This window comes from Lacerta agilis, chromosome 2 (assembly GCF_009819535.1).
Source record: "Lacerta agilis isolate rLacAgi1 chromosome 2, rLacAgi1.pri, whole genome shotgun sequence".
Classification (NCBI taxonomy): domain Eukaryota; kingdom Metazoa; phylum Chordata; class Lepidosauria; order Squamata; family Lacertidae; genus Lacerta; species Lacerta agilis.
This window is the reverse complement of record NC_046313.1, coordinates 76179270-76198384: the sequence shown is the minus strand read 5'-3', so window position 1 is coordinate 76198384 and position 19115 is coordinate 76179270. Positions and strand designations below refer to the sequence as shown.

General features: G+C 42.7%; 1 protein-coding gene across 1 annotated transcript; it reads right to left on the bottom strand.

The window, feature by feature from the left end:
• Positions 1-410: 410 nt before the first annotated feature.
• On the bottom strand, positions 411-9933 carry FBXW12 (F-box and WD repeat domain containing 12). Its single transcript, XM_033140861.1, has 10 exons — positions 9769-9933; positions 8588-8625; positions 7524-7684; positions 6461-6582; positions 4721-4930; positions 4306-4467; positions 3270-3474; positions 1642-1823; positions 1409-1536; positions 411-722 (listed from the first exon to the last, which is right to left on the bottom strand). Exons 1-10 carry the CDS (start codon positions 9859-9861, stop codon positions 629-631), a joined length of 1395 nt encoding a protein of 464 aa, XP_032996752.1. The 5' UTR covers positions 9862-9933; the 3' UTR covers positions 411-628.
• Between the last annotated feature and the right edge of the window lie 9182 nt (positions 9934-19115).

Genomic DNA, 19115 nt, shown 5'->3' with positions numbered 1-19115 from the left:
CTTACTTTGCCTTTCTCCAACACCCCAGTAGATAAAACAGGAAAATGAGATTTTAATGAACAGTGTTGATTATCTAACTATAGTGCTCACATGTGTCCAATTTTTTAACATGCCATTTTGGTAAGAGTCCAACAAGGGGGCTGGAGGGAAAATTTCAGTTCTAGCAGAGCAGCAATGTTGGATATGACCTTGAGTGCTTTATCTTAAAAACTGAACTGAGGTGTACGCTAGTAGATTGGACCCATGTTACTCCCCCCCCCCCCAACTTTAGAAAATATTTACTAATATGGTTCATTATACACTCACATTATATCTCAGCATTTAATAAAATTACTGCCTTTTTCCAGACTGAGATGGAATTTCATGAAAGTCATGTGTTATTTTTAAAGAGCAAGGAAAAAGATAACTGACCACCACTTAAATAGTTTATTGTTGGTATAAAAACATCAGAGCTTGGATTTCACTGCATGCTTTCGTTTTCAAGTGGCATGAAATGTTATAAATCATACTGACATTTTGTCTCTAGATTACACATGGGCTGCATCATGTGATGATGAATTCACTTTAGAGTTAATTGACAGCCAAACAAAACTAACACAAGACTGTAAAATGAGAGAAACATTAAGTCTTACAAGTTAAAGGAGTATGCTCTTAAGATGTCTCCATTTCCAGCCACCACACCAACAATGCTCACATCATCACAAGCCACACTTCTAAAGCCACTAGGAGAGGAAAAAATATACAGCTCACAGTACTTCGCACAATCTAGTACTTACATTTAACTACTTTGACATATTGAAACAAACTCATTCTGTTTTAATATGAGATTTTGCAGTGATTTTTTTATGTTGCCCTGCTAAGCATAGCCCCAGTTTTGCCCTGTTTCAAAGCTGAGTTAACTACAGTATTTTTTTTATACCTGAGTAGTAGGTTATTTCTGTGTTCATTACAACGGAATTGGTTTATCCCTTGGCTGTAAGCTTCACTGCTTGTAAAGATCAAATTGGGGGATGAGGAAAGCCATGGATGACACAGGCAAAAAACAGTGCACATAGCTTTTATCTACCCCTCATGGTCCTAAACTGGGGAAAGGAGATGTTGAATGGGACTTTGTGTCAAGGGATCCAGTCATAAGGGAACACAAAGGAATCCCCAGAGCCTCTGTATAATTCACATATCACTGTCTTTAAACCCTGGCCCATAGCTCCTATGATGTAGTATCACTATACTTTAGACTGATTTTCAGAAAGCAATTGAACTGAAGTCTTCCATATGAATACAGTTCAAACTAGCATCGGGTCACAGATGTACTTTTATTCCCAAATCTGCCTTCTAATATAGGTATATTTAGTAAGAAAGTGATAGGTGCTCTGATCTTACTGCAATTTGCAAAATGTTTTAAACTTACTTTGACCATCTGTGGGATCCTCCTAGTAAGTGGTAGCGACCGTTCAGCAAAGAAGATTTGTTGTCATTTTTCCAGGAGTACACACGAAGTGAGAGGTCCATGGATGATGTGACAACATGAAAAGGATCCTGGTTGGGGGTGGGTGGATGCAAATTAAAGCCTTTTAGTTTAAGAATATTTAGTGTACAGAACAGAAATAAACAATAGTAGTAAGTAATAGTAACTGTATATACCACCCAGATTGCTGTAATAGAATTGTGGTGATCTTTGAAAGCCATTAATTCAGTTCCTGACAGAGTGTATAATTTCAGCTCTGGTCCAGTTGCTAAAAGAATAGTCTGTTTGCCAAATCCTTTCATAATCGTCTCTCCAATCCGTAGTTGTGCTGGTAACGTGAAGTCTGCAACCTGTCGAGCTTTTGCATAAAAACCATTTTAGCATTGAAATTTCTGCTCTGTTTACTGTGAAGAGTACTGCAGCAGGGCTCACCAGTATATTAGTCAGGTCACGATTCTCTGAATTTTGAGCTACATACTGTGTATCAAAAACATGCTGATTCAGACCCAAGCTAGCAGTTCTGTCTATTGTGCTACTCTGGACAGGAATGAAAATGGGGAACACTGATTAAGAAAACAAGTTGCCCAAATAAATAAATTTGTCAATTGGGTATTACCGGTATCTGCTGAGCTTGACAAAACACGGCTATATAAAATTAGGGACATTGGGAGGCCATTAGTCTGTCTAGTTCAGTGTTCTCAACACTGGCTGGCAGCATTTCTGCAGATTTTCAGGCAGTTGTCTCTGCCAAACCTATGTGGAGAAGTTAGAGACAACCTGGACCTTCTACTTCCACAGCATATGCTCTAAAGCACTGAACTGTCCTTTCCCATGCATTTTGTTATTCAGCTTTGACACAGTGCAGCCATGTCCCTGCTTTTATGGCTTACTGCGCACAGAAAGACAAAGGCTGAAATCCCTTCCATGTCTATTCAGAAATAAGCCCCATTGAATTTAGTGAGCTTATTTGCACATAACTGGGTAATAATAATAATAATAATTTATTTATACCCCGCCAGTCTGGTTGGGTTTCCCTAGCTACTCTGGGCGGCTCCCAAACAAATATTTAAAACAATACAGCATTAAACATTGAAAAGTTCTCTTAACAGGGCTGCCTTCAGATGTCTTTTAAAAGCAGGATAGTGGCTTATTTCCTTGACATCTGGTGGGAGGGAGTTACACAGGGCAGGTGCCACCATCGAAAAGGCCCTCTGCCTGGCAACCTCACCTTGCACAGTGAGGGAACCACCAGAAGGCCCTCGGAGTTGGACCTCAGTGTCTGGGCTGAATGATGGGGGCGGAGATGCTCCTTCAGGTATACTGGGTCGAGGCCATTTAGGGCCTTAAAGGTCAGCACCAACACTTTGAATTGTGCTCGGAAACGTACTGGGAGCCAATGCAGGTCTCTCAGGTGTTATTAAGTCTCAGCGGTCACTCCCAGTCACCAGTCTAGCTGCCGCATTCTGGATTAATTGCTGTTTCTGAGTCACCTTCAAAGGTAGCCCCCTGTAGAGCACATTGCAGTAGTCCAAGCGGGAGAAAACTAGAGCATGCACCACTCTGGCGAGACAGTCTGTGGGCAGGTAGGGTCTCAGCCTAAATACCAGATGGAGCTGATAGCTGCTGTTGGAATTGCAACCAACATTTAAAAACAGATATGTTGCTCCTCTTCACCTATACAAGAATGGTCCACCTGACAATTTATTTCCTTTTCAATAGCAATTCAGTTCAGGATGTTTTCTGGATTGCTACTAAATAAAAGGATAAATTACCTTCTGTTACACAACAGTTTGAAGAAACTTACCTGTAATACTCATTTTATATTTAGACTTCTCAATGTGTATATCTAAGCTCACAATGTGAAAATTCGTCTCTTCAACATGCAGTGCAGCTACTCTTGCTGGTTCTGCTGGTAACCAGCAGGTGTCAAGGCACTGACCTCTGATCGGAAGAGGACTAGATAACAGTTCGTCATCTACAGAATTAGTTGCAGAATGTGTATAAACCACCTGTTACATATACAAAAACAAGCATTAACAAACAAAAGCTGGGATCCAAAGAGCTGCTTATGGTATACTTGGATATCCCAAGTGAGGGTTTTCACTTTGAATTTTATGCAAAAAAATTATTTTGAACTTTGAATTACAGAGCTTCGTGGCACATCACAAATGGTGTTTGATATTTCCTTTAGGGTTGTATCCCTACAGGCCCTCCCAAGTGTCTTGCCACTGGGTTGGGAGGGGGAATGACTTTGCCATTGTGGGTCAAATCATACAAGGTTCAGCGGCCTCTCCCACTCCCCATCTCTCTGGAGAGGCAGGAAAGGGAACCTCTGCTAATGGGACGTTTTTCTTTTGCCCAAGCAAAGATTGCTCGTTATGTGGCATTGAGATTCGAGTGGAATTTCGTTGACAGTAATTTCAGGTTTATGAGAAAAAAGTCACAAAATAGTGGTAACTTTGCTAGGTCCAACTAAATGTCACAACACAGCGAGCGAGTTTTCAAGCTCTCCAGAACTCTTTCGGCTAGATGGTAACCTCATGGAGAGGGGGAGGGAAGGACACAAATACTAGGCAAAGTGTTGACCCACCAAAGTAGTTTACAGTTTGTAACAGTCTTAAGTCTAAAGATGATGGGTTAAATCTAAAATTGCATTCAGCGTTACAGGTTGTTTCCCTATTAAATAGCCATGTGGAATGGGAGGAAATCAATACTGCAGCATGCAGGGAAGGAGGAATTTAACCCTTTCTCCTGCGCCACAATCCCAACTGAATCCCCACCACCACCCCGAAGTTGACGTTAGTCTCAACAAATGGTCAAATGCTGCAGCATAACAGTACCTTTGGTGGTAAAGCATTATCTGTAGGGCGAGCAACTATCCATAGACCATCAGGGGAACAAAGTAATGAATCTATGCCACAGTTTTGGAACAGTTGTGTGGATGAAATTTGGCTTAAATCGGCAGCTGCTAATGTATAGAGTTTACCTCTTTCGGTGCCTACCTAAACCAAGGAAGGGAACACAGGAAATATAGTTAATGATGATTACTTTGCAGCAACATGCAAAAGATTAAAGTGTGGATTACCAATTTCTGTTGCGTCACCAATTGCTGGATTTCTTGCAAAAACAATGGAATAGCTCTGACCCAGCCCTGAGTTGCAACAACTTTAAAAACTACTGTTTCCATATTTTTAAGCAGCCTTTTGGCAAGCTAACAGGAAGTTTGTTTCAAACTGTCAGTCATGCTGCACTTACCGTTAAGAATGGCTTGCTGTTTATTGTGTAGGCAACCACAGAGCATGATGAGGATGATACTGAAAACACTGCAAGCTCTTCCCCTGTCCCTCCGTGCCAGAGTTTGATTATTCCATGACAGTCTATTGTAGCCACCAATTTATATGAAGGAAACGTGGCAATGTTTTGCAGTCCATTTTCCTGCTGGGGACTTGACCAAATCTCTGTACCCTGTTTAAAAATACAAAATTGTGCCATTCGTGCCTAACTTATTTCCAATTCTCTATTATCTTCAGACCATTTGATTTAACATATCTATTTTATGCATGGCTTAAACTGCAGTCCTAATCCCATTCACCCAAGACCAAGGCTACATATGCTTCAAATCTTTAAAGCACACACCCCCACCTGAGAATTCTGTAGTTTACTTCTACAGACCTATACTTCCGAGCACCCTTAAACTCAACTCTCGGGATTCTGTGTGTGTGGAGCAGGGGGTACTTGAACAGTCTGGTGTGTATGTTGCCTAAGACCCAATGAAGTAGACATGGTCACAACTGCACAATAAGTATAGTGCCAACTATACAGATTTCTCTGATGGTGTATTTTTCAAGTATGTCCTATACGCCAACTTTTTCCGGTGTGGAGTCGGTAAGAAAAAAAGGAAAAGAACACATGCTATAGAAAAGTTTGCGTATTTGTTGCTTTCTTTCACCTTTACCTTGTTGAAACATGATCACTTGATTTATTTGCACATCAGAACATAATGAGTCAGTCTCCGTCATTGTATTTCAAAGTCCTGATCTGCAGCCAAAAATATTCTAACAGAATTCATTTCAAATAAATGGATGCTTCCTTTGTATCAGGCTTTTGTCCTCCATATTGCCATCAATGTCATGCCAACAGTCTTTAAAAAATGTGCTATGTCAGTTTCTGGAATTTTAGTTTTCTTCCTTTCTACTTTCATTGGGCTGCGCCCAGCTTTGTCCTCCTGTGAACAGAAAGGCTTCTTCCAGGAAAGGGGCTGAGATTCAGCAGAGGACAGGAAGTTGCCATTTTCAACCATACTCCCCCCCCCCATACTCCTAGAAGTCATGGGCATAGCCAGGGGGTACAGGTAATCAAGGAAATAAATAGAAATACTTAACTAAATGACCAATTGTGTCTCAGATAACTCGGTTCTGCCCCCTTACAATAAATCCTGGCTACGTCCATGCTACAAATGCTTTTCCTGACTGCAGGTTCCCTTAAGCCCTTTCTCCAGCAGGATAATTCCTTTTCCACCCATCTCTCTTTAAATATCTCAAAGCCACTACTTTAAAACAGCAACTGCCTTGAAAGGTGGCAGATAAATGTCGTAACTAACTAACAAACAAACAAACAATTTGAGCTCCCTGGGCTTTCCTTCTTTTTCCTCTTTGAAGTAATCCTGAATATACCAGTAAGTGTGATCCCCTTGGCACAATCAGAAATACAGTCATACCTCTGGTTGCATTAACTTCGGGTTGTGTTCATCACGGGATATGAACACGCCGAACCCGGAAGTACCGGAATGGGTTACTTCCAGGTTTGGCGCTTCGCGCATGCGCAGAAGCACCGAATTGCGCCGCGCACATGCGCAGATTCGGCACTTCAGGTTGCGCTCGTTTCATGTTGCGAACGGTCCTCCGGAACGGATCCCGTTCGCAACCAGAGGTACCACTGTATTTTCCTTTCTTTTTAAAATCCACCATTCATCTTTTACACGTTCTTTTCTCCTACCTCTTGGACGTTCCATGCCCTGACTGTGCCATCAGAAGAAGCGGTACACACAACAGACTTGACATTTCCTGTTGCAAATGTGTGCTCGTTCTCTGATAGGTAAGCCATACCAGTTATCGTTCCTATAACAACATGAGCAGAATTTTATTTGGAATTTTTAAAAATTGAGCTTAATTTCATTATGAAAACAACCATCAATCTGGTGGGTTTTCTGATACTGCAGACATGTGGCATATTGTATATCTGCAATAAACTCAACATAATTTTCTTTATTTAAAATCTTACAAACACACACACACATGCATGTATATCTCTATACCACTTTATATTTTTAAGAAAAAAACCCCAAAGCATGCATTAAATATATACTCCAAAACAGTGTAAAAAATAAAGCTGCAATAGATAATAAAAGCAACATAAAACAAGACCATTAAAATTCAGTATAGTTTCCACAATGTACAGCAAACAGTATCAACTGACAAATATCTATAATGTAGAAATGATTGGACGAAGAAAAAGGACTTCAGTATATGCCCAAAATGTAAACGCCTTTGCCTAATCTTCAATTACAAAAGCGTTCAGGCACATGCAATATACTAAATGGGTTTATCACATAACTCTAAAATAGCACCCTGAGAATAAAATGTACTACAGTATTCAAATGCACTATTCAATTTATTTCTCCCCAAATAAAAATAAAAGACAAGCTGCATATAATAACTATTTTAGTATACCATCATTATTCCATCCAGTCATATATTTCATAACTCTGCTTCATTAAACTCAAGTATTCCCGATTTCAGCAGTCAGAAGGGATTTATTTTAAATACTTGCTCCATATGCTCATCACAAAGAGGGACCATGTTTTTCATCCAAATCTCTCCCCCCCCCCATTTCACCTCCCCTGGCAAATTAGTAAGTTTAGGCATCATTACTGCATATCAGATCTTTTTTACCCACTCCATTATGGTAGTTATTTTCAATGAATATAAAAATAAGTAGAGAGAGAGATGTTTCCTGTTCCAAGAAATTAAATAATGAGTTTTAACCACACTTAGCCTACCTGTATGTCCTCTCATTGCTTTACATGTGTAATCAACTGAAGGCCGTCCAGATATCTTTTTATGCTCAAGATTAGAGCGATGGAGATAGTACTTTTTCCACGTCTGCATTCCTGGGATCACTGAGATATTGCAGAAGGCCCATCGTCTTAGACACATATTTCTATAAATTTAAAGAGTGGCAATTTATCTTGAAATTTTAAAATCCTTCCTCCAGAGCAGTTTCACTGAATGAGGCAGAAACAATTGACAACCATCATCTGCCTTCATTAGATAAAAAGCAACTGGCCACAAAGTCTTCAACTGGATTTCATTCATTTACATATTTTTACAATGTACGGCATTGCAAAAATCTGCTCCTTCCTCCCCATCGCCTCTCAGCTAAAATTCTGATTCCAGCCTTCCTCATTTTGAGCTTTCCCACATCCTCTTCAGTCCTTTCTCCTCAATACAGAATTCTGCTGCCAAATAATTTATCTCTTTCATATCTAGCAGAAACTCTTGTCTGCAAGTTTAATGCAGTGGCAGAGAACCTCAGGTCTGGGGTCAAATGCAGCCCTCCAAGCCTCCCCAGACCCGCCCACCCCTCTCCCCAAGCCCGATCCCTCACTGACCCTGCTATGTACTGATATCTTGTCCTTCCTCCTCCCAACCCATGTTTTCTGTAGCTATGTACACAATATACATTTAAAGCGCATTTTAAGCATGTCCCCATCCCAAGAATCATGGCTGTAGCTTTGGGAGGGGCAAGCTATAGTTTCCAAGATTGAGGTGTGTGTGTGTGTGTGCGCACACGCTTTGTATGTGCATTAAATGCATGGTGTGTATTAATCATCATTCTCAGCTGTAACAAAGTTCCTCACACCCATTGCTTGCCACCCTTGTTTTGACTTTTCCCCAGATCTCTTTCTGTCTTTTAGCCATCTCCGTTGGGATCACCAGAGGGGACTTGGCTATGTTCTCCTAATCGATCTCTGCTGAGTTCCATGTATGCGAATGATGCTGTGTTCACAGTAAACCGAATGCACCAAACCCAAATATTAAAATAGATAAGAAGTGTACTAACCTCCAAAGAGAAGAGGTCTCTGCAGCTTCATTCCATGTCTAAAAGGGGAAAGCAGGACAGTTTTTAGAAGCAGTTCTTCAAGATTCAGGGGACTGAGTCACATAGCAGCGTGCTTGAGCACAGTGCTTGCAATTTCATTCATTCATTCAGTCAGTCTATTATTTGTCTTACCTCAAAGTTCCAGGGTGACTTACAATAAAAGTAATAAAATACCCAACACACCACAGTAACAAGCAATAAATATAAAACAGAGCAATGAGGCTTACTGGGCATCAGATTGCAGTCTTAGGTACTTCAAAGTACTTAGTTGGACATTTAAGCGTTTGTACCAAAAAAAGAAAAAGAAAAAGTTCTGCTTTAAGCAATCATAAAAGTGATATTCATTCAGCAGGTGAATTTTTTCCTGTCATGCAAATACAATGATGGGGAAAGCTTTTGTCAGCTTAACATCTGCTTGTCACACAGGTGGCAAGAGGCCCCGAAGCATCGCTAGGGAAGGCGGGGACACACACAAGGTGGCAATCCTAGAAGCTTCCCATTAACATCTGCAGAAACAGAAGCGCCAGAAGGACCATCGCTTGGCTCAGCGGTTTGCGCTCTTATTGGCTGCATTGCCAGCACTGCAGAAACATCGAGGGTGGGGCCGGCTTGAAAACAGAAAGCAAAGTGTTTCCAGGAAGCGCGCAGGCGCAATTGCCTGTTTTGTTCGTGGGATTTCCACGTTGGCCAGGGATACTGTTGCGCGCTTTGCTGAATCCAAATGCGTTGCTGCAAGATCTTCTCCCCACTTTAATCACTATTGTGTCACGACGCTGGACGGGGGGGGCGCTGTCAGAATGGGACGTCCGGAATCCGGATCTCGTCCTCTTCAGTTCGCTCGTTAATAAAAGCAAAGGAGGGGGGGGGGGAATTGTACAACGGGGAAGAAGAAGAGGAGGAAGCTGGGGAGAGAAGGGTTGCAGTGATTTGGGACGTTATACATCCATTAAAACCGGAAGATCGCGCTCCAAGTATTTGGAGAGGTCGAGAGAAACTTGGAGCAAGCGCGCTTGCTACTGGCGCATTTGGCTTGGAGAGGTCGTTAAGGGAAGCCCTCTTTCCCCACTTCCCGTGATCGAAGTTGAGAAAAAAAAAAAGATGTTATCACCACCCGGGGACTTGCAAACGGCGCTGCAACGCACCTTATTCACTTGGGCTGCTCTGAGTAGATCCGGTGGCTCCAGGTATGAGAACAGGTGGATGATGCAGTCCAGGGTCAGCGTCTCAGCGCTCATGTTCCCTCCGAGATCCCCCACCACGCACAAGCGGAGTCCGGACGCTCCTCTTCCCTACTACCCGCCCCTGTCCGGGCAGCCTGGTAACGAAGGCGGGGCGAGAGCGTCACGTTCCGTCGCTGCTGGCCTGGCGGCTGCTTGTCAGCACTTTAAAGCAGGCAGGTCTGAACGCTGCTCCGCTGTTTTTGTCCCGGATCAAGAGGCATTTGTTGATTCTGGGCAATAGAACTCCTGGCATCCGCGCGTACGTCAAAGAAGCAAATATCAGTTAAAAAAAATCCATGGGATTTATTGTATAGTGAACGTGGAATGTTAATACTCAAGGTGGTTTCAGTCCTATATACACGAGGCCAGCAAGCCCTACGGGCAGGGATAATGGGAGTTGTAGCCCAACAACATTACCCCAGGGTCCCTATGTCTGCTCTACACACTTCTCTGGGAATAAAGTCAATTTTTTAAAAAGTGGGAGTTTTGAATAAGAACTCGGAAGCTCCCAGTCTTTTCTAGACACGCATAGGATCGCGTTGGATCAGCTTCCTATGGATGGTTAATTGGAAGCAAGTCTCACTCTGCAGGGGAAAGGCTATACAATTCACTGTAACTGCCTCGCACAATAATAAAAAAGCTTGAACTTAGCTGGTAATTTAAACCAATCAGAGATAAATATGTTGATGTGTTTGTTCAGAGGGTTTTACATTCGTAGACATTCTCTGTTTCAGGTATCTTTAATCTTTTCAGACCTAGGCTCTATTTTTAACGCAGACATGCATTTGGGGACTTATTTCTTAATCTTTTACAACGTGTTTGCTCCTGTGGTGATCCACCTTGGATCAGGCCGCAGGCCAGCCCACTAGTGGGCCCCGTACCACCAGCTGAAGACGATCGTTCTACACACTATGGAGAACAACATCATTGTTTGAGACTCTGTCCTGCCACCCGATGCCCCCAAATCTTCCTGATGCAGCACACATAACGCTCTTCTATACAGCTACTACGGCGGTAAACAAAAGGCATGAGATACAATTAGGTAAAAGGTAAAGGGACCCCTGACCATCAGGTCCAGTCGTGTCCAACTCTGGGGTTGCGGCGCTCATCTCGCTCTATAGGCCGAGGGAGCCGGCGTTTGTCCGCAGACAGCTTCCAGGTCATGTGGCCAGCATGACAAAGCCACTTCTGGCGAACCAGAGCAGCGCACGGAAACGCCGTTTACCTTCCCGCTGGAGCGGTCCCTATTTATCTACTTGCACTTTTTGGGGTGCTTTCGAACTGCTAGGTGGGCAGGAGCTGGGACCAAGCAACGGGAGCTCACCCCGTGGCAGGGATTCGAACCGCTGACCTTCTGATCAGCAAGCCCTAGACTCTGTGGTTTAACCCACAGCGCCACCTGGGTCCCTCTGAGATACAATTAATGATGCCCAAAATACCGCACTGCAGGGGTTGGATCAGATGAGCTCTTTGGGATCGTTTCCAACTCTACTAATACAATAACCAAGAAGCAGCTTAGAACCAGCACGGGAGATTTAGCGACCATCTGAACTCTGGGCAATATCCCGAGTAAGCAAGCGAGACCACCCCGCCTCCCCTGCGCTCTTTCGCCCTGCGCGCAGAGAAGCTTGCGAACTGCACCCGGGAACCGGAAGCATCGCAACACAGACATTGAGGCGACGCCTCTGCATTTGCGCCTCTACGCGCCCTCCCTTTCCTCTCCCCGGCTGACAAGTGATTAGCTTCTCTTTCCACTTCTCGAGTCATTTGCCGTGTTCGCAGAGCATCATGGGAAGCGTAGTTCTTTGCCGAGTCGCGGCGCTGCTTCGTGCACCGAGATGTTGGGATCCTACATATGGAATTAAACATTTAGCGCTCTCTCTCGGGGAGCCTTGAGTGTTTGCTTGGGTGCTTCCACGACCTGCTCCCCTTTCTCGGTAGCTTTCACAGCTAAGTGCCAGTAAGCTATTTTATAAGGCATCCCTGGAAATGGGGTTACACCTGGAACAATTTTGCATCCCCGCCTAGTGCTGTATTTCCACTTAGAACTGACACGTGCCAGTGATTTTTTTTTTTGTACGGCTTTATATTTAATTACAGGAAAGAGCCATTGCCTTTTTCCTGAATGGCACGCAAGCTGCTAACTTTGGCTACAAATTGACGAGAAAAGTAATATTTTAAAAGATTCCCCCCCCTCCAGTTTGGCCCCGGAGGTGGGACACCACACGTGTGTGTAAATTGCTTAGTGGTGGGTCGTTTCAGAGTCATAGATGTTGGACCTTGTACTTTTTGCCAAACTCCACATTGGAGAACAATTAAATGTCACCAAAGTTCTAATTATCGGTTTTTTTTAAATAAGGTTGCAGTATAACCCCACTCACTAGGGAATAAATTTGATTGAAACTTGGTGAGAATTACTTCTGAGTAAACACATGTATGATTGCCCTGTAAAGTATGCAACCCTATTCACTGTATTAAAGGCTATAACATTAAAAACCTGCGTTATTTTTCCCCTTTCTATAGTGATATGTGATGGAAACAGGAACAGAATCGAGGTCTACTGATTTTTATTGCACTTAGTCATCCTCTTTGTCAGTGTAAGGTTTAATCTGAGCTATATTTGTTCGAAGTCTTGAAGGTGTGTCTCAGACTGAATGTTTTGGGGGGCGGGAATCTGAAAGTTCTTGGCATCCCAGCATAAAGTTTCCTTAAATAACTGCAACTCTCTGGAAGTACCTTAGTGCTTATTGTGCATTTCTAAGCCAGTGCTAGACAATAATAAATGAGGCAAATTACATGCCAGGATGTGTTAGTGATAACTGTTTTCCACTAGAGACAGAAACAGTGAAATTTTCCAGGACAACAGCAGTACTATTTTCCCCTCTCCTCCCTCAGTGAGACAACAGTAAACTCTGCCTGGCACAGACAATCAGCTGCACCCCTGAGAATATTCACTGAATCTGATAACATCCTATTAGTAGCACTTGAAATGACCTAGCAGTTGAAGTGGGGGGGAGGTTCACCTAGGGAGGTCTATGCATTTCACTTAATCTTTTCTTGTCTCTGTGTCCAAAAGGAAATCACATGTGTGGCATGAGCCTGACCCAGAAATTATTGCTGGGTGTACGATATTTTGTGCAAATAAGGAAGGGCAAGGTCTGTAAGATGAATCACCAAAACAGCCATTATCCTGAGGAAAAACCTTTTGTGGGTGGATTTACGGTGATAAGTGCCCTTACAAGGTAACAGCACGATCTGTCAACTCCCTTGAACTTCTGGAAAGCCAAAATTCATGTGCTACTGTAGATATTAATTGGGGGGGTGTATTTAAAGGTAGAGCAGTTCTTTGGAAGCCCTCATAATTCATATAAAGTTAAGAAGTGATTGCTGCTTGGAATTGTGTACAGAAAGCCGAAAGAGTGTTTCTGGAACTATTTTTAGGACCTTGCACAGAGCAAAAATAAATAAGAAGAGGCACTTGCTATAATGGCAGGAAATAAGCTATTACCACTATTTAACTTTTGGCAAAGCAAAGCTGTTGAGAATTCCTGAATGTGCATGATGGTCTTAGATAAGGTCGAATCTCAAGGATGATTTCTCTTCCACCTGCCCCCCGCTGAAAGCATGCGTAGGGGGGAGTCTTGGGAGTGAAGTAACTTAACAACCAAACACTTACATTTCAAGTTCTTTAAGGCCAAGTCAGGATTTCAGAGCTGAGGCATGCAATAACTGGGAGGTAGGTAGGCTGGCAGCATTTTGTTGTTGCTTTCCCCCTTTCTATTAGATAAAATAACAAATATTGCTACTTATGTGTATCCCCAACAGCATTACAACAATAATGTAAGCACCAGTTGTGAATATAACAAATACAAAGTAAAAGTCCTACAGAATTAGCTGTAGCTACCATGCAGTGATTAATATGAGCAAGATAAGGTAGGAGAAGGAGGATATATCAGGGTATTACAGCAGTTCTCATAATTTTCATTAAAAATACTGTGTCGAGTCTTGAAAATTAAATTTCATCCAAGAGAATGTAATTTAATTTATCTTGCACTATGTTATTCCAAGAGACGTCATTTTTCTTTCCAGTGCAGTTATTGTCCTGTTGTCTGCCTTCTCCCAAGCTTTGTCAGGAAGAGGAACAACAGAAATAAGAGGCTAAGCGTCTCCAAATTTTGGTATGCTTAAATGCTGATCCTGATAGGGTTTAGGTCAGCATTTAGGCATACCAAAATTTGAAATTCTGTACCACTTGTTTCTGGTCTTGTCCTAGGCATAGATGTCAAAATGGGCTATCCAAGCCAGTCACCTGCTTTGGCTTCCATGATGAAGTCAGACGAACAGCTACTATATCAGTGCAAATGCTTGCATCTTAAATTCCTTCCAACTATTATCTCCCTTTAAATGCAGAGCATTGTCAGGAGGTAGGTACATTTTTTGCCACAATGAAGTACCTTGAAAAATCAAATCAATAAAGGCCTCCGGAAGCCCTTGTCGGAGGCTGTCCTCTTTAGATTCTTTCCTGGTTTCCTTCCAATCAGCTTCCCCTGGATGAGTAATTTTGTTGTGTCCACTGTGATGTGTCTGGATCATTCAGTGACTTGTGCAGAGATTGTGGCAGAATTACCTGCACTTAGCGGGGTTGCACCCAGAAATGATTCATGCCAGGAGCACTGTGGGTAGATTCCTCAGGCATGAGGTAGAAAAACTTTATTTATTGTTATTTAAGAGAAAACTGCCTCTGTGAGAGACAGTGTGAGGTAGGGGTTAGAGTTCTGAATTAGGCACAGGTAGATCCAGGTTCATATCCCTATTCAGCTATACTGACTGTCACCAGACTGACTGTTCCTTCCTCCTGGTTTACCTCATGGGATTGTTCAGATGCTAAGAGGGGTGGAAGAAACATATGGGCCACCTTAAACTTCTTGGAAGAAGGACAGGATATATAAATTGGTTAAGCAGCCGGAAGCTGAGGGTAGGAATTCAGTTTTCTGAATGGAAGTATTAAATAGTGGGTGGACATAGCAGATGACACAGTGATTCTCCAAGCAGCTCTCTTTATTCTCAGGCTGGAACAGAACTGAAGGGCTGAGCCAGCCTGCTTAAATAGTACTCAGTAACATGCAACAGTAACAACTCTCTCTCTAGCTACCCAAGCTGTGAGTAGCACTCTCAATCCTTCATTTGCATGTGCGGACCTGAGTGAGAACTGCAGCCACAGTAGGCAGAGTGAAACTATATACACAACACCCCTAGTGGCCAAGGGTGAGAACTTTAATACATAACAGGAAGGCTGTAGAAAGTGGAGTCCTCCCCATCCCCCGACCCCGGAACCAGTATTGGGACCTGTTCATAAATGATCTAGAGTTAGGGGTGAGTAGTAAAGTGGCTAAGTTTGTACTATGGTATCTTTTGCTGTTTATTTTTAGAGTCACTTTAACGGGTTGGTTATTCGAGGCATCCAGCACATCATAAATACACACACTCCAAATTTCAAATTACCAGCATGGTAAAACTCAGGACAGTTAAAACAGCTATTATACTATCAATCTCAGTAGAAATAAAAAAAGTTACCCACTATAAAAATGGTGCTCTAAAAACAATACTAGTAATAGTAATAGTTTCCAGGGGATAGCTATGCTTACAGAATGTCTTAGAAGAAGGTCAAAATGTTCTCCGAACTTGCTTTTGAACATTACTGTTCCTAATGACAGAATTGTACACCCATTTTATTCTTTTAAGGTAAGGACTGACTTGCTTCTCCTATGCAGAATGCAGGAAGGGACTGCTGGCAGATGATTGCATGAACGGCATTGCAAGGTGATCAGGTGAATAAAAACCTGATGTTGCCCAAAGCACTTAATATACGTAAGAACACAAGAAGAGTCTGCAGTTCCAGACCTATTCGACCCTGCCCCTGCCCCTCTGCCACATGATGTTGCAGGAGAGCGAGTAGCCAAATGTGTAGATCCGGCCCTGATGTTGTCTAGCCTGTTCACAAACAAATCAGAGTGAGCGCTCATGAAATAGCTGTAATCTAACTTCCCTGAAAACAAATCAGGACGAATGCTCAGTAAACATGCTGTTGAGAAGTGCCTTAAGTACCCCCTCCTCAGTGAGAGATGGATTCCAGAGCAAACACTATAGTTTGGTTTAGGCGGGTGTGGTAGTGTAAACCTGAAATCTTTGCAAGCAAAAGCCCAGATTGTTCTTGAGATGTATGGGAAAAAGCAACATAATTTAAAGTGATCAGAGGAGGAATAAATAAATTGAAACACTAGCCCCCCAAGCCTCCTCATTCATCCTATTCCCTTTCCCCTTTGTTCCTTTCATTTTCTTTCTCTAAATATTCCAATTTATTCAGACTTTTTGGTGTCTGCCCAGGATGCATGTTTGCTGTAAAGAAGCATTGCATAGGCTTCATGAGAAGCTTTTCCTGTGTAATATGTTTCACAGGCATAGTTTCATTGACATGGAGGAAAGCTCTCCAATGTTGAAGTTAGAGGCTGCCCGCCAGTGTTTTGCTGTTTGACAGTCTTGACACGAGACATCAAAATATGACACCTTTGTATCCTGATAACTGGTTAACCTTCCTTGCTTTCTCTGAACTTAAAATGTTCTCTGAACCACAAAGGGGACATGCCAGTACTTGGTCTATTTTCTAAATATGGCATTAAGCTTGATAGCGTTCACAATGATAGGTGTGATGCCTTTCCTTTCATTTACTCCTAAATTATAGTTTGGAAATATGTCTTTTGCAAACAGATGCAAACTAAGTGTCTACACAAGTCACACTTGGCATAAACAAAAATTAGCTTCATAGCTTCGTCCAGAATTTCCAAGACACACATACTTCGATGACTCAGCAAGACTTGCTTCCATTAAAGCAAGATGCTCATTTGCCTTACATCATGGCATAAGCATTCAATTATACAAAAATACAGAGTGCTCCTTTTATACCAGACATACGGATAAAAACTTATTTTGATTGTCTCTAGTGGCTGGTAGAGCTAGATCACCTTAGAACTCCACTGCATGAGCGTCCTTGTACCATATGTCCAAATATTTGGAAGAAAGAATTATATGGGAGCTGGATCTTTGACCTGGGCCAACAATTTTTCATGGATGAACATCAGCTTATTGGGTGATATCCAAAGATGTCTGCCTCCTTGCACAACATGATTTCTGGTTTCGCTTCATCTCTCTCCAATCTCCCATGCACCCCCTCCAAAATCAGTGCCAAAGTGTTGTGGGAACTTCTGGAGTGTATTTTTTTTGGGGGGGAGGGGGAGGAGCTGCAAGGGGATGAAGAGGAAGCAGAAGCCTTGTTATGCCAGCAAACACCAACTCATGTTATATTAGATCTCCCACTTTTAATTTGGAAAATGGATGGAATGCTCCCCTTTTTTCTATGGTCTTGAGGCAATTTACTTTCCATATCAGGGCTGGGATCCTAGCAGTCAACTTCATCCTTTTCTCTCCTCATTCCCCCGGCCCTTGTTTTGCAGGTGGGTGCGGCCGCCCACCTGTCAGTCACCTGACATCACAATGACATCAGATGACCAGTTTTTGCCTGGGTAGGTTGAACTCAAAGCAGTGCAGGTAAAAAGCACAGCAATCTGCAAGCCCCAGCAATCAGATGATCACTGGGCCCCGCAAGGCACCATGCACAAGGCAGAGACCCAACACCAGGTGTGTTGGGCAGGTGGGTGTGGCATGACCAGATTGGCCAGTTTTCCCATCACAGGTTTATGTTAGGCCTTTCAAGAAACATTTCTGGTCCTAGGAGAGACAGTGCTCTGAGAGTGATCAGCTTCCCTCCTGTCACACTCTGGACAGTTTGGTGTAGTGGTTAAGAGCGGTAGACTTGTAATCTGGTGAACCAGGTTCGCGTCTCCGCTCCTCCACATACAGCTGCTGGGTGACCTTGGGCTAGTCACACTTCTCTGAAGTCTCTCAGCCCCACTCACCTCACAGAGTGTTTGTTGTGGGGGAGGAAGGGAAAGGAGAATGTTAGCCGCTTTGAGACTCCTTCAGGTAGTGATAAAGCGGGATATCAAATCCAAACTCTTCTTCCTCTCCACCCCTAGATTTCATACCATCTTCTCATGGATTACTGACCTTTCCCACTTTTCTCTTCCTTCTGTCCTGCAACGAGGAAAGTTTGGTTTGATCCAGTCTCTTCAGAGCTATGTTACAGAGACATTAACAGAACTGTAAGATTTATTAATTTTTAAATGATTTTTAATTTCAAGCAACAAAACGTATCCCATACAAGGAAGAGACCCATAAGATTTGTTCTTGCATTTTGCTAGTATGGAATTGAATATGGAACTGAAGCTTTGTTTGAAAGTATGTAATTTGTGTTTAGATAGGTGGTGGTGGGGAAATAATTCAAACACTGATATCTTCTCAAATCCTGCCATTGAAAAGTGTTTCGAGGGTGGCTGTTAAAGAGGTGTTTTGACAACAAAACAGAGCAGCTATGATTAGCTTGATAAAAGGTAGGGCTATTGATGGCATGTATGTCTAGGATCTAGTTACAAAATGGGCTTTTAACATTTGAATTCAAATTGTGAGAGGCTAACTGTTCCTGAAGCCTTGTTTTGGGACGCGCGGGGTGGGGGTCGGTGTTGTTGCTATTGCTTGAGTAACCCTTTATACATATGAAAAATGAGACATTAATAACCCTGACCAGAGCCAACCATTGTGTGTGGAGGCATTGTGTAAGTTTCCTTGCTTCGTGCTGCCAGTGGATTTGAATCTTGACACTGAAAGCAAAACTGACTCTCAGTGAAAGTGGAGCGGCAGACCGTCTTGCAGGCTAGTTTTCCGGTTCTGAAGTGGACTTTGCGGAGACCTCTTTTGTATCTTCCAATATATAACTCATAATTAAACCACATCATTCGATGCTGACCTAACCGGGTACTAAACTGTCACCCAGCCTCGCTGCAAAGGCAACCCTGATAGACAATTAACAATAGGAATACAAATGTGGAAACAAATGACAAATGGCTTTTTGGGTGTAGCTTTAGCCTGCTATCTTTGTTCAGGAGAAGATTGCTGCTGCTAAATAAAGAGATGGAAAGGCAGCCTTCTCCGGTTAGCATCTGGTGCGAATGAATATCTCACATTGGGAAGAAACTGTTGCTCTCCTTTGCAGCCCATCTGCTTTTTAAGACAAATAAACATATGGGAGGGCAAAACAAATGAATTGCCCTGGTGTTCTACACTGCTGACTCCACACACCACTTCCTTTGGTGGTCTTG